This window comes from Onthophagus taurus, chromosome 7 (genome assembly GCF_036711975.1).
Source record: "Onthophagus taurus isolate NC chromosome 7, IU_Otau_3.0, whole genome shotgun sequence".
NCBI lineage: Eukaryota > Metazoa > Arthropoda > Insecta > Coleoptera > Scarabaeidae > Onthophagus > Onthophagus taurus.
In genome coordinates this window covers 18838699-18853328 of record NC_091972.1, presented here as the reverse complement: position 1 = coordinate 18853328, position 14630 = coordinate 18838699, and the positions used below count along the sequence as shown (strand labels likewise).

Here is a 14630-nt window from a genome sequence, read left to right as displayed (position 1 = left end):
TAACCTTTGTGCGAAAATGAAACAGCAAAGAGAAGAAGTTCCAGAAAAAATGGTAATGACGAAGTTAATAATGGCGTTGCCGGAAAAATTCAAATATTTTATATCAGCATGGGAAAGTGTACCAAGTGATGAGCAGAATTTAAATAATTTAATATCGAGACTACTAACAGAAGAACAAAGAGTAGGAAAAGAAGATAATTCTGTAGCTTTAGTAGCGAAGAAAGAAATGTTTTACCTGTGGTAAAGAAGAGCACCTAAAGGCTCAATGTAGGAGGGCAATTGAATGTTTCTATTGTAAGAAAAAAGGGCACAGAATGAAGGAGTGTTACCAAAGAAGAAAAAGAGAAAGTGAAAACTATGAAAGAAAACAAAACCAAGGTGAGAAACAAGATGGTTTAGCGCTGATTGCATTGTGAAGCATTAATAAACACTGATTGGTACTTAGACAGTGGTGCGTCACGCCACTATGTGTAATAAGTTGGATTTGTTGTTTGATCAATATGTATCATTACAAAGTCACAAAACAATAAAAATTGGTGATGGACAACAATGAAAAGTACTGAAATGGGAACTATAATGGAAAAAGGTTTCAACCAGTTACACTTCAAGATGTGTTATATGTTCCTGATGTGAAGATTAACTTATTCTTACAAGGAAGTGCGCTAGATAAGGGAATTACTCAATGGTCAGACTCTAACAAGGCAGAGTTAATATTGAAGAACGGAAACACATGTGCGATTGCTAAACGTAAAGTCAAAGTTTTGCAGTTCATGTGTGCAGGGAAAGCAACATAGAGAAACTTTTAAAATGAGCTTATCGAGATCAGACAAGACAGGTGAAATTATTCATATGGATTTGTGTAGTCCGATGAAGGAGTTATCGCTTCGTGGTTCAAAATATATGTTTCTCTTAAAGGATGGTTGTTCTAATTATAAGACTGTTTATTTCTTAAAAAGTAAAGATGAGGTGTGTAAAAAATTGAAAGAGTTCATTATTGAATTAAAAAACCAAATTGGAAGGGACATAAAAATCGTTAGAAGTGATAACGGAAAAGAATTTGTAAATGTTTCAGTAAAAAATCTATTAAAAGAATATGGAATCATACATCAGCTCACTGTACCTTATACCCCTCAACAAAATAGAAGGGCAGAAAGAGAGTTTTGAACAATTATGGAAGCAACGATGTTGGCTGAGAAGAAATTTTGGGCTGAGGCAGCGAACATGGCTGTATATTTGATAAATAGAACTGGAACGAGTCCAGTAAAAAATAAAACACCTTATCAAGTGTGGAATAATAGAGATTTTGACCTTCAATCCCTACGTGGAATATTTGGAGAGGAACTACACTACGTGGAATATATACCGAAAGATATGCACAGAACACAAAAGGTTATAGAGTATATTTGATTGATAAAGAAACTGTAACAATAGAAAGAGAGATAATTTTTGTACCAGAAAGTGAAGAAAGCAATGTGAACAAGGAGACAGAAGAAATTATAAGATTAGATTTTGAAGAACCGAAAAAATTGTGAAATAATGGACAGTAAATGGGTGTTTAAACTTAAACGAGATGCAAACGGTGACATTAATCAATTTAAGTGCTGGTTGGTGGCAAAAGCAAAAGATTATCAACAACAGGGCTTACAAGAAGATCTCTACGCTCCAGTAGTAAAATTAAAGACAATCAGAACATTATTAGCTATTTGTACGACTAATAACTGGTTAATATATCAAATGGATGTTTGTAATGCATTTTTGCAAATGGAATTTGAAACTCAGGGATCTGAAGGCAACAACAAGGCAGAAGAGGAAGAAATTCTTGAAGAAAATTACCCAGATAAGTCAGAAAATTGTAATAAAAATATAGAAGAAACAAATCCGGCACGTCCAAAACGACAACAAAAACTACCAAGTCGATACAATGACTATGAGGAAACAATTCCAAGAAAGGAAGAATCCTTACAAGATTACGCTTACTTTGCCTATCTTGGGGATATGCTCCAGGAACGTATGAAGAAGCGATAGATTCTGAAGATAATGTCACGTGGAAGAAAGCGATGGATGAGGAATCATGAAGAAAATGGTACATGGCAGATGGAAGAATTACCAAAAGGAAGGAATGTCGCTGGGTATATCGAATGAAATTAAAACCAGATGGATCAATAAAGAGAGCGAAAGCTAGACTTGTAGTAAAAGGATAAGCGTAGAAAAAGGAATAGATTACGACGAGCTATTTTCTCCAGTAGCTCGTTATAATACAGAACGCGTATTGTTAAGCATAGCAGCTACGCAATGCTTGAAACTTTATCAATTTGATGTGAAGACCGCTTTTCTTTATGGCGAAATTAAAGAACAACTATATATGGAACAGCCAGAAGGATTTAATGATGGAACTAATCGAGTATGCCGAATTCAAAAATCTATTTATGGCTTGAAGCAAGCACCAAAGTGCTGGAACAACAAATTCAAACAATTTATACTGAAGCAGGGGTTTCAGGAAAGCGTTGCAGATCCATGTTTATTTATAAGAAATAGAAATTATTCTTAGTAATCTGTGTGGATGATGGATAGATAGCAGGGAATGATCAAAAAGAGGTAACTGGATTAATCCATCAACTAAAGCAGGAATTCAAGACTACGGAAGATGAACTGAATTCATTTTTTGGTATACAAATTCAACAGGATGATAACATTTTTATAAGTCAGCTAACATATACCAGAAAAATACTAGAGCGATTTAGAATGGAACATTCAAAGTCAGTTGGAGTTCCTACAATGACGATTGAAAAAGACGAAGAATGTATAAATGATAGGATTCCTTATCGTGAAGCTGTGAGTTGTTTATAATATTTGGCTACAGCTATACGACCAGATATTGCCTTTGCTGTGGGTGTCATTGCAAGACCAGTATCAAAACCATCCCAAGCTGATTGGCAACGAGTTCAACGAATTTTTAGATACTTAAACGGAACAAAAAATGTTAGACTCATGTATCAATCAGATAATCCTGGATCTTTTATGACGTACAGTGACGCAGATCATGGAGGAGACTGGGAAACAGCAAAATTAACAACTGAATTAGTGAGCACATATGCAGAAGGAGCAATTGTATGGGCAAGTGGTCAACAGAACGTGTTGAATATTTGTTAAGTATGATTAAAACAATACGTTATCCAATAGATGTCACTAATTATTCGTCTGAAAGCTACAGATTTAAATATTTTTAAGTTGGTAGTACGAAGGGAACGCTTGACCTTGTTCTTTTTGTTCTGTTCATATAATTGGCCATAGTTCAGTAGTATTTTCAATATATTTTCTTTCACCCGGTCGTTGTTTTAATAAAAACGTTACCGCAACTCAACAAATATACAGGCTTCATGAACCGCGGTACTTTGAAAATCTAGGGACTTTATTTAAAAATGCCACAATTTTGGCCCACCTTATTTAAACATCCTGTAAACAACTCATAAACCTCCCTATCTATCTGGATGTATTTAATTTTGAACCCATACCCATCAAATCAAATAAATAAAAAAATTACGAACCTGTTTAAAGCTTCAACTTTCACCATATGAGGATCAACTTCCGCTTTGAAATTCTTCAACTGCTCAATTTGTCTTTTAACAGCATCTATATCAGAACCCAATGGTCCCATTCTATTAAATTTCTCTTCAGCTTTTTTCAAGAATTCAAGTAGATCTCTTAAAGTTTCATGGAATTCCATCGCTTTCTCCATGGCATCAATCAAATTTTCCTCGCGTTTAGCATAAAGAGCGGTAATATTATCCCAAGCGTGATCTAAATCTTCAATATGTTTTTTCACTTCCGGTTTGTCAGGTTCGCCACAAAGTTGCATTAATTTTTGTCCGGAATGCCTTACTTGTTCGACTTCCGGTTTCGTTTGATCGATTTCGTGCCTAATTTCTTGTAAAGCAACTTGTTGTTTTTGAATCGCTTTTGGTTCAACTGCTGGTGGTTCTTGACTTTGGAGGGAATCTTGGAGGTCATTGAGTGTTGCCATGACCGCGTTGAGCTGTCTCCAGAATTGTTGGGCGACATCGAGGGTGTCGTTAAGAGATTTGTTACGTTTATTTGTGGTGTTTTGGACATCGTCCCATAAGTTTTTAAGTTTGTCGAGTTTTCGTTTGATGTCTTTAATAGCGGGATCAGCTCTGTTTGGAGCTTTATTGATGACATCATCGGCTGCTTTTTTAACAGCGGCGTACGCTTCTTTGCGTTTGTCTAAATCGTCGATTAAGGAATCATTTTCGTTGATTTGTTCTTTTATTTTTGGGGGGTGAGCTGAAATCGGGTCTTGATTATGAACTTGATCGGCTGTGTTTGATAAAGCTCTCAACATTCCTTCTAATTTATCACTAAATTGGGAACTTTCTTGTAGTGCCTTTTCAAGCGCTTGTTGTCTTTCGCGTAATTCTAATTTCAAAGCACCATAACGTTCGTTGCAGTTATCGATGAAGTCTTGAACTTTAGCTCCATCATCATCGTTGCATAATCTAATCAAAGCTTCACCGGTTTTGTTTAATTTATCGACGAGTGGTTTGTGTTCGTTTATTGATTGTACGAACATCTCGTTTCTGTCTTGTTGTTGTGCTATTAAATCTGGTCTCATCGCTGGCATGGAAAGCATGGATACTTGTTCTTCCATATCTGATAACCAATTGGTTAAAACGCTGTGGGTGTCGTTGAAATGTTCCGCTAAAGGAAGAGCTTGTTCTAAAATGCCCAACCTGTCAGAACTTAAAGTTGAAACTGTATCCATAATTTCGCGTAAATCTTCCATTTTTTCTCTTATCAATGAAGTGTCATCGCTTGGGGGGCTTTCGCGTAATACTTTCTTTGCTGTCGATAAAACATCGCGAACTCTACTTTTTTGACTTGAAATATCGTCGTTCAAAGCTTTGTGTTCTTTTAATTGTACTCTAATTAAATCGGGTTCAGCCGAAGGTTTCTCCGCATCTCGGATTTGACTCTCAACTTCTCTAAACCATTCGAGTAATTCGTCGATGTCCGTGGTAACTTCTAAAGCACGTTGTTTTCCGAGATGAATCCTTTCGGCTCTTCTTTGAATTTGTTCCGCGATGGCATCGAATCTTCTGTTATCTCTCGTTACTAAACCTTCGATTGTAGCAGCGCCTTCTCCGGGGCTCGCTTGAGAAAGTTGAGGGCCAACCAAATTGATGTTTTCAAGAACAGGTCTTAATTCTTGCAAATCGATTTCAAGTCGGGCGATTTCATCTTCGTGTGGTTCGGCCGATTGGAGGATTCCTTCAGCTTCTTGCATCCATTCAACTAAGCGGTTATGGCTGTTGTGGAATTGTTGGACTAGTGGTAACATAACTTGGGCGTGTTTTAATAAATCGGCACCGCGGGATGTTAATTCGTTATATCTTCTTTGAAGGGAATCTAATTTGTCTTTGAGGTGAAGTGCTTCGTCTGATGAGATGTGGCGCATTAATTCAACACCTGTGTCGACTGTGCTATCAACGTCTTGTTGGCGACTTGCTATGTCTTCGGTTAAAGATGCTAAATCGTCCATTTGGCCTAAAAGTTTTTCTGGGTGGACTGCTAATACTTTGTATTTTCCTAATCTTTGTTCCATGCTGTCCATCCAAGCTGCGAGATCTTGATAAGTCAAAACGAGGTGTCTCAATCCTTGTCTTGAATCGGCTAATAATTGTCCGATATTTTCGCTGGTTTCAACTAAAGTTCCATAACGATCGGTGACTTCTTGTAGCTTTTCTCCTAAAGCAATCGCTTCATCTTCACCAACAAGAGACATTAAATTCGATGCAATATCAGTTAATTCGTTGAAATCAACCTTTTTGTTTAAAATATCGTTGTGGAGAACACCATGTTCGCGGATTCTTTGTTGGATTTTTTCTTCATCGGTCGGAATTAATTCCATGTCTTTAATTTTTCTTTCGCTTTTATCCAACCATTCTTGAAGTGATATTAATTTATCTTGGAATTGTTTCGCAACTCTCATCGCTTGTTCTAGATCTAAAGTTCTTTGTTGAGCACCTTCAGTGAGTGCATCAAATCTCACCATAAGATCTTTAAGTTGTTTCTCAATGGCTTTTCTTTCGGATGGTTCCGCTTCTTTGGCGATTTCATTACCCATGCTGAATAACGAAGACATCGAATTTTGGCGATCTAATAACATCTTTTTAAGGAATTTTTGTTCTTGGAGTTGAGCTTTAACCACTTTGTAATCGGCGGATGGTGGTTTTTGATTTGCTACTAAATCTTCTGTGTCGGTTAACCATTTAGCTAAGCCATCTAAAGCTTCTTGGAATTTTCCTGATTGTAATAAAGCGACGTCTAATCTTCGTTCTCGATCGTTTATTTTTTCTTTGAGGTCGTTCCATTTTTCGTTCATTTTTTCGAGGTCTTTTTCTAAGGTTGAGGTGTTAACTCCTGGTGAAGCCGATTGGATTAAACCTTGTCCGTTGCGATTACACTCATCAACGGTTCTGCTTAACGGTTCGATTTTTGCGCGGAATTTTTTGAAATCATCTTGTTGCGATCTGATTGTTTCAACATCGGAACCAACGGGTTTTAATTTTCTTAATTGATCCATTGCTTCGATGACGTCATCCAAAACACCGGCGTGAAGCAAGTAGAATTCTTCCAATTTTTTCATCGTTGAGTCTAAATCATTCTCTCTAGCTTTAGCTCTATCTTCTAATTTATTTAGTTGTTTATTCAAAGTGTTGACTTGTTCTCTTGTTTGAGCTGTATCCGGCGCGAATCCGCTATCAACTAATCGCTCGCCTGAAGAAATAGCTTCGTTAACACAATCAGCTGCTTTATTGAGCTTCTTAATCAATTTAGCACAATCTTCAATTTGGGTTTTAACGGTTTTGAAGTCTCTACCCGGTGGTTTCATTCCGTCTAATTCGGCTTCTAACCCGGAAAGATCTTGAGATAATCCTTTAACTTGTTCGTTAAATTGAGTAACCGCGGTGGCGGCCGATTGGAGTTCTGAACATCTGTCGTCTAATTTCGCTTGGAGATCTTGAATGCGGTCACCTAAACCATCAACTTCATCTTGGAGATGATTAGCGTCGATGTGGTTTTCTCTCGCTTCATGGATAAGATCGGCTGCTTGATTTTTGCAAGTTTGTAACGGTTTCTTTAAATTTGCGGCTTCTTCGCGTAGATTTTTGATGCGATCCAACATTTTTGGATCTCTCGCGGCGCCTCCTAAAGCATCGTGCGACGCAAGTTTATCTTCGCATCGTTCAACACCGTGCTGAAGATCTCGTAAATTTTCATTAAAATCGCTTAATTTGTGTGCTTGATCTTCCAAGGATTGGGTGTGCTGGATTAAATCGTTGTTAAGTTTTTCCCATCGCGATTTTAAATTTGTTAATTCGTTTTTAATGATGTCTTTGTCGATATCACAAGCTGAGAAGAAGGTTTCTCCCAAAGATTTCGTGTTTTCGTATTCTCCAGATCTTTTCCAAACTTCGTTTCTAAACGATTGTAATTCTTTGAGTTGCTTTTCAATGTGTTTTCGTTTAAACGACGATGGTCTTAGACTGTCTAATTTATCTTCAGCTTGTCTTAACCAGGGCAAAAATGTTTCTAAACTCCGGTAATATTTCTTGCAATGTTCCATGCACGTTTGCAACCTCGTTTGCCTCTCCACCGTTTCTTTGCGTAACTTATCCCACTGCGTTTGGATCTTATCCAAATCTCTTTGTAAAGTGCGATTATCCCTGGTTCCTTTTAAATCTTTCCCTTTATTTAACAACATGATTATTTCGTGTTCTCTCGCTAAAACATCGCGATAAATCGGTTCGTGATGAGCGAGTTGTTGTTCAAGAACATCGCGATCAGCCGACACCAACAATCTTTCACTTAAACTTCCCAACTCATCCGATAACCAACCCAAAGTCTTCGAGCAAGAAGCTTCAAATTGGCGCCCATCTCTCAAAGAGCCTTCAATTTCAGCTTTGCGATGATCCAATTTCTTTTGTAACGCATTATATTGCCGCCCAACCGAAGCTAATTTGGCTTGAATATCAGCTCTTGAAGCTGGATCACTAAGAACCTCACAAAGTTGAGCCCCAGCTGTTTCTAAATCAGCTAAAAGTGGGCGCTGACCCTCTAATTGCCTCTCTAAATTCTCAACCTTCCTTAATTGCTCTTCTGGATCTTTATCCAAAGGTAATTCATCTAAATTATCGGAAATTGCTTGTAAACCATCACGAAGTCGTGTAAGTTGCGCGTCGAATTCTCTGCTTGTATCAGCGGCCGCCCCTAAAGAATCGGCTCTTTCCTCAAGTTTAGCTAAAAGTTCGGCCCATCGTTTTTGGACTACACCGATTTTATCATTAACTTTTCTTCCATCGTTTGTGTTTGGACCTAAGAAGGCTAAAACTGAGTCGCCAACTTCTAAGAAGTGTTGTAATTGAGGTTGTTGTGATCGGAATTCTTCTCTAAGTACTTGAACTTGTTGTACTTGCGATTGAACCATTCTTGGATCGCAAGATATTGGTCCTAAAACTGTTAACATGCGATCTTTTGAGGATAACCATGATGAAAGAGAATCGTGGGTGTCCAAAAATTCTTTAAAATCTTCTGTGAATCTAATACGATCTTTCAACATATCATTAAGAGCTTTCCAACGGGCGGCGACCTCCTCTAATTCGCCGTTTAAGTTATCTGTTCCCAAAGCGTTCGGTTTACGCCTCAATAAGTCTTTAATTTGGCTCTTCGTCGAGTCTAATAACGATTGTTTTTCGTACATTTCTTCAAGAATTTGTTTAAGTTGACGTTGGGCTTTATCGGCTTCTTCTTTTGTGTTTGTCGTCATATCTTTAGGAATTTGCCTTTGGACTTTGTCTAAGAAGTTGCTTAAAACGCGCAAATTTTCCATGTGTTTTTTGAGTTCTTCGCGGAGGACGTCGATTTCATTTTGGCGATCGCTGATTTTAACTCCCAATAAATTATAACGATTGTTAATTTCTGATAGTTGTTGTTGTACTGGGGATAAATCTTCTAAATGGAAACCATCCTGGCTTGATCGACGCGATGAAAATCCGCTTGAACCACCTGGTGATAACGGACTAATTCCTTTAGTTGGGGATGGTGATCTTCCATCTTGTGAAGGTCTTCTTAACGGGCTTGTTACGGGGCGTTTAGTTGGGCTAAATTGTCTTCTTCTTGATGGAGAATCGGAACGATCACCGCGAAGTAAGCTATCGTACATGTTTCCAACGTCATTAATTTTATCGATCATCGTGGAGTAATCGCGATATTCTTTAACGATCGGTTTTAATTCTTCTGCTTGTCTTTTTAAAGTTTCGATTTCAACAGCCACAGAATCTAAACGGGCTATTTTATGTTCCATTCGACTCAACCAATCATTAACTTGTTCTCTTAAAGATTCGTAAGCGTTTAATTGTTCGGCGCGTTGTTTCGATAATTTTTGTTTCTCATCCAAAATCATATTTAAATCCCTCCAGTTATTTTCCATCGATTTTACGCGATCTCTAATATGGGAAGTATCGATGACGTCGCGTTTATTAACAAGATCTTTTCCCGTTTTAATAACATCTTCGAATAGCGCACGTTTATCATCTCGATTTGCAGCGATATCTTTCATTCTTGATGAATACTCTTCAATGCTTAATTTGGTGAAGTCTCTCGATTCAATGATCTCCATAACACCGTTATACCACTCTTCAAATTGGTCGGCTTCGCTTGTAAACACCGAAAGATGTTTGGAAACGTCGTTTAAGAATTCTCCTCGTTTTTCGACGCGATCGTAAAGTTTTTCGAAGCGGGTTCGAACGTCGTTTAATTTCGTTTCGATTTTTTTCGCAACTCGAGCGTTACTCGTTGAGGAAATTAATTCGCTTGCTGATAAATAAACGGAGTCGATTGAAGAAACGTGGGTGTCGACGTCTGATTGGAAAACGCGGTGCTCTCTGAGTTGTTCTTCAAGTCTTTCGCGAATTAACGATGCGGGTTTTTGTAAGTTTTTGAATTGATTTTCGGCCATTGTTAACCACGTTATTATTCCATCGAGAGCGTCTTGAACACCTTGGGATTGCACCAAAGCTGTATCTAATTCTTGACAACGATCTGCCAAAGCTTCTTTAAGTTGGGTGTATTTCATATCGAGTTCAACAACTGGTTCTTCTAACCTCGCGATTTCCGATGGTGAAATTTGTCCTTCTAATGAGTTCAGCAATGATGATGTAGCCTATTTATTTACAACAAGATTAATTTAAATCTAGAAATTATGTACTCTCTGTCCCAAATTATGGTACTTATAGATTTCTCAAAAATTTATGGATTTTTATAATCTTAATATAATCTAATGTAATCTTAATTTAATCACAAAATACTCATTGTGTCAAAACTATGGGAGATATTTGTCACGAAATGTACTAAAGAGACGTAAAGACGAAGCAGAACCAGAAAGGCGCTGTAAAAGCAAACGATTCATAACTAAACGGCAAAATAGGACTCTCTTTTATTTATAAAGAACCTGCAAAAAAGGAACAGCAAGAACCAAGCAAGAGGAGCAATGGTGACCAAAAACATCCGAGTCTATTAACGCAGCAGAATATAAAACGATGATTATCGATAACGTTGTACCAGCCATTATATCCAAGTTCCCAAAAGCGCATAAAGCCAAGACAATTTATGTTCAACAAGATAATGCAACACCGCATTCTGATGGAAACGATGCAGAATTACTGGCTAAAGGATGAAGAGATGGATGGTATATTAAATTCAAATTACAGCCACCGAATAGTCCTGATTTGAATGTTTAAGACCTTGGCTTCTTCAATGCTATTTACTCTTTGCAGCAAGTTGTTTTAAAAGAAGCTCAATTCTTAGCAAAATCCTTTCCGTAATTGGAATTCTCAAAATATCAAAATTGACAATCATCTAAGTACATTAAATTCTGTTCTGAGCAGGGTTGGGCATAATGCACTAAAAAATAAATGCAATAAGCGTTTCACTACCACTACTTCTTCAGTGGTAGTTAAAACACGAATTTCATCATCACTGAATATTTAGTGATTGTGAAAAAAAATGCACTACCACTAAATATTTAGTGATAGTGAAAACCTTTAGTGATAAATAAGATTTTTTAGTAACATAATAAGGAATAAAAGTAAGACTATACATATAAGCTGAGACTGAATAAGGAAATGTATTCCAAAGTCGTGGAAAATTCGTCCAAAAAAGTAGTCGAGATTTATTTTGCTAGATTGGCTTAATGATATCGCTTAGTCATATAATTACACCAACAAATTAATTGATAACTAATATCGGACATAAAATATAAATTCAAATGTATTTAGTTAACATGTTTCACTAAAAGTTTAGTGATAATGCATTTTCTTCACTATCACTAAAGATTAAGTGATAATACAATTTTTTTTCATTATCACTAAATTTTCAGTGATAATGGATTTTGCGTTTTAACTACCACTGAATAGACAGTGGTAGTGCAATTTAGTGGTAGTGTAAAAATGTCCAACCCTGGTTCTGAGTTATGACTAAAAAAACTAAAAGTGATAGAGAAAAACTTTTCTTATAAAAATTGATGATAATGGATCAAGATAACACAATTCATAACCAATACCACCATAGTTATATCCATACCTTATGCAAAAGCCAGGAAATCCCACAATGTCAAAATGATAGAGAAAAACGTTTCCCATAAAAATTAATGATAATGAGTCAAGATAACATAATCCATAGTCAATGCTATCATAGATATCACCATTTCTTAGGTTCAAGCCAGGAGTTCTCAAAATATCAAAATTGAGAATCATCTGCGTTAAATTCTGTTATAAGTAAAAAATTAAAAGTGATAGAGAAAAACGTTTCCCATAAAAAATAATGTAAATTAATCAAGATAACATAATCTATAGTCAATGCCACCATAGATATCACCATTTCTTAGGTTCAAGCCAGGAATTCTCAAAATATCAAAATTGAGGAATCATCTCCGCTAAATTCTGTTATAAGTAAAAAATTAAAGGTGATAGAGAAAAACGTTTCCCATAAAAATTAATGATAATGAATCAAGATAAAATAATCTATAGTCAATGCCACCATAGATATCACCATTTCTTAGGTTCAAGCCAGGAATTCTCAAAATATCAAAATTGAGAATCATCTGCGTTAAATTCTGTTATAAGTGAAAGATTAAAAGTGATAGAGAAAAACGTTTCCCATAAAAATTAATGATAATGAATCAAGATAACACAATTCATAACCAACGCTACCATAGATGTCACCATTTCTTAGGTCCAAGCCAGGAGTTCTCAAAATATCAAAATTCACAATCATCTGCGTTAAATTCTGTTATAAGTAGAAAACTAAAGGTGATAGACAAAAACGTTTCCCATAAAAAATAATGATAATGAATCAAGATAACATAATCTATAGTCAATACCACCATAGATATCACGATTTCTTAAGTTCAAGCCAGGAATTCTCAAAATATCAAAATTGACAATCATCTGCGTTAAATTCTGGTATAATAAAAAAACTAAAGGTGATAGAGAAAAACGTTTTCCTTAACAATTGGTGATAATGAATCAAGACAACATAATCTATAGTCAACGCCACCATAAATATCACCATTTCTTAGGTTCAAGCCAGAAATTCTCAAAATATCAAAATTGACAATCATCTGCGTTAAATTCTGTTATAAGTAAAAAATTAAAGGTGATAGAGAAAAACGTTTCCCATAAAAATTAATGATAATGAATCAAAATAACATAATCCATAGTCAATGCCACCATAGCTATCACCATTTCTTAGGTTCAAGCCAGGTATTCTCAAAATATCAAAATTGACAATCATTTGCGTTAAAATTAAAGGTGATAGAGAAAAACGTGTCCCATAAAAATTAATGATAATGAATCAAGACAACATAATTCATAACCAATACAACCACAGATATCACCATTTCTTAGGTTCAAGCCAGAAATTCTCAAAATAGACAATCATCTGCGTTAAATTCTGGTATAAGTAGAAAACTAAAGGTGATAGAGAAAAACGTTTTGCTTAACAATTGATGATAATGAATCAAGATAGCATAATCCATAGTCAATGCCACCGTAGATATCACCATTTCTTAGGTTCAAGCCAGACAAACATCAAAATTGACAATCATTTGCGTTAAATTCTGTTATAAGTAAAAAATTAAAGGTGATAGACAAAAACGTTTCCCATAAAAATTAATGATAATGAATCAAAATAACATAATCCATAGTCAATGCCACCATAGCTATCACCATTTCTTAGGTTCAAGCCAGGTATTCTCAAAATATCAAAATTGACAATCATTTGCGTTAAAATTAAAGGTGATAGAGAAAAACGTTTCCCATAAAAATTAATGATAATGAATCAAGATAAAATAATCTATACTCAATGCCACCATAGATATCACCATTTCTTAGGTTCAAGCCAGGAATTCTCAAAATAACAAAATTGAGAATCATCTGCGTTAAATTCTGTTATAAGTAAAAAAATTAAAGGTGATAGAGAAAAACGTTTCCCATAAAAAATAATGATAATGAATCAAGATAACATAATGTATAGTCAATGCCACCATAGATATCACCATTTCTTAGGTTCAAGCCAGGAATTCTCAAAATATCAAAATTGACAATCATCTGGATTAAATTCTGTTATAAATAAAAAATTAAAGGTGATAGAGAAAAACGTTTCCCATAAAAATTAATGATAATGAATCAAGATAACATAATTCATAACCAACGCTACCATAGATGTCACCATTTCTTAGGTCCAAGCCAGGAATTCTCAAAATATCAAAATTCACAATCATCTGCGTTAAATTCTGTTATAAGTAGAAAACTAAAGGTGATAGAGAAAAACGTTTCCCATAAAAAATAATGATAATGAATCAAGATAACATAATCTATAGTCAATGCCACCATAGATATCACCATTTCTTAGGTTCAAGCCAGGAATTCTTAAAATATCAAAATTGACAATCATCTGGATTAAATTCTGTTATAAATAAAAAATTAAAGGTGATAGAGAAAAACGTTTCCCATAAAAATTAATGATAATGAATCAACATAACATAATCCATAGTCAATGCCACCATAGATATTACCATTTCTTAGGTTCAAGCCAGGAATTCTCAAAATATCAACATTGACAATCATCTGCGTTAAATTGTGTTATAAGTAGAAAACTAAAGGTGATAGAGAAAAACGTTTGTCATAAATATTAATGATAATGAATCAAGATAACATAATCCATAGTCAATGCCATCATAGATATCACTATTTCTTAGGTTCAAGCCAGGAATTCTCAAAATATCAAAATTGACAATCATCTGGATTAAATTCTGTTATAAATAAAAAATTAAAGGTGATAGAGAAAAACGTTTCCCATAAAAATTAATGATAATGAATCAAGATAACATAATTCATAACCAACTCTACCATAGATGTCACCATTTCTTAGGTCCAAGCCAGGAATTCTCAAAATATCAAAATTCACAATCATCTGCGTTAAATTCTGTTATAAGTAGAAAACTAAAGGTGATAGAGAAAAACGTGTCCCATAAAAATTAATGATAATGAATC

At 35.4% G+C, this 14630-nt stretch overlaps 1 protein-coding gene across 37 annotated transcripts in view; it reads right to left on the bottom strand.

The window, feature by feature from the left end:
* LOC111418631 (dystonin-like protein short stop) overlaps nucleotides 1-14630 on the bottom strand; it is a 218934-nt gene that overhangs the window by 35413 nt on the left and 168891 nt on the right. For all 37 annotated transcript variants that reach the window (XM_071198177.1, XM_071198179.1, XM_071198187.1 and 34 more), the window contains one exon: nucleotides 3546-10240. In XM_071198177.1, the coding sequence (XP_071054278.1) occupies nucleotides 3546-10240 (6695 nt within the window). The remainder of the gene's footprint in view (nucleotides 1-3545; nucleotides 10241-14630) is intronic.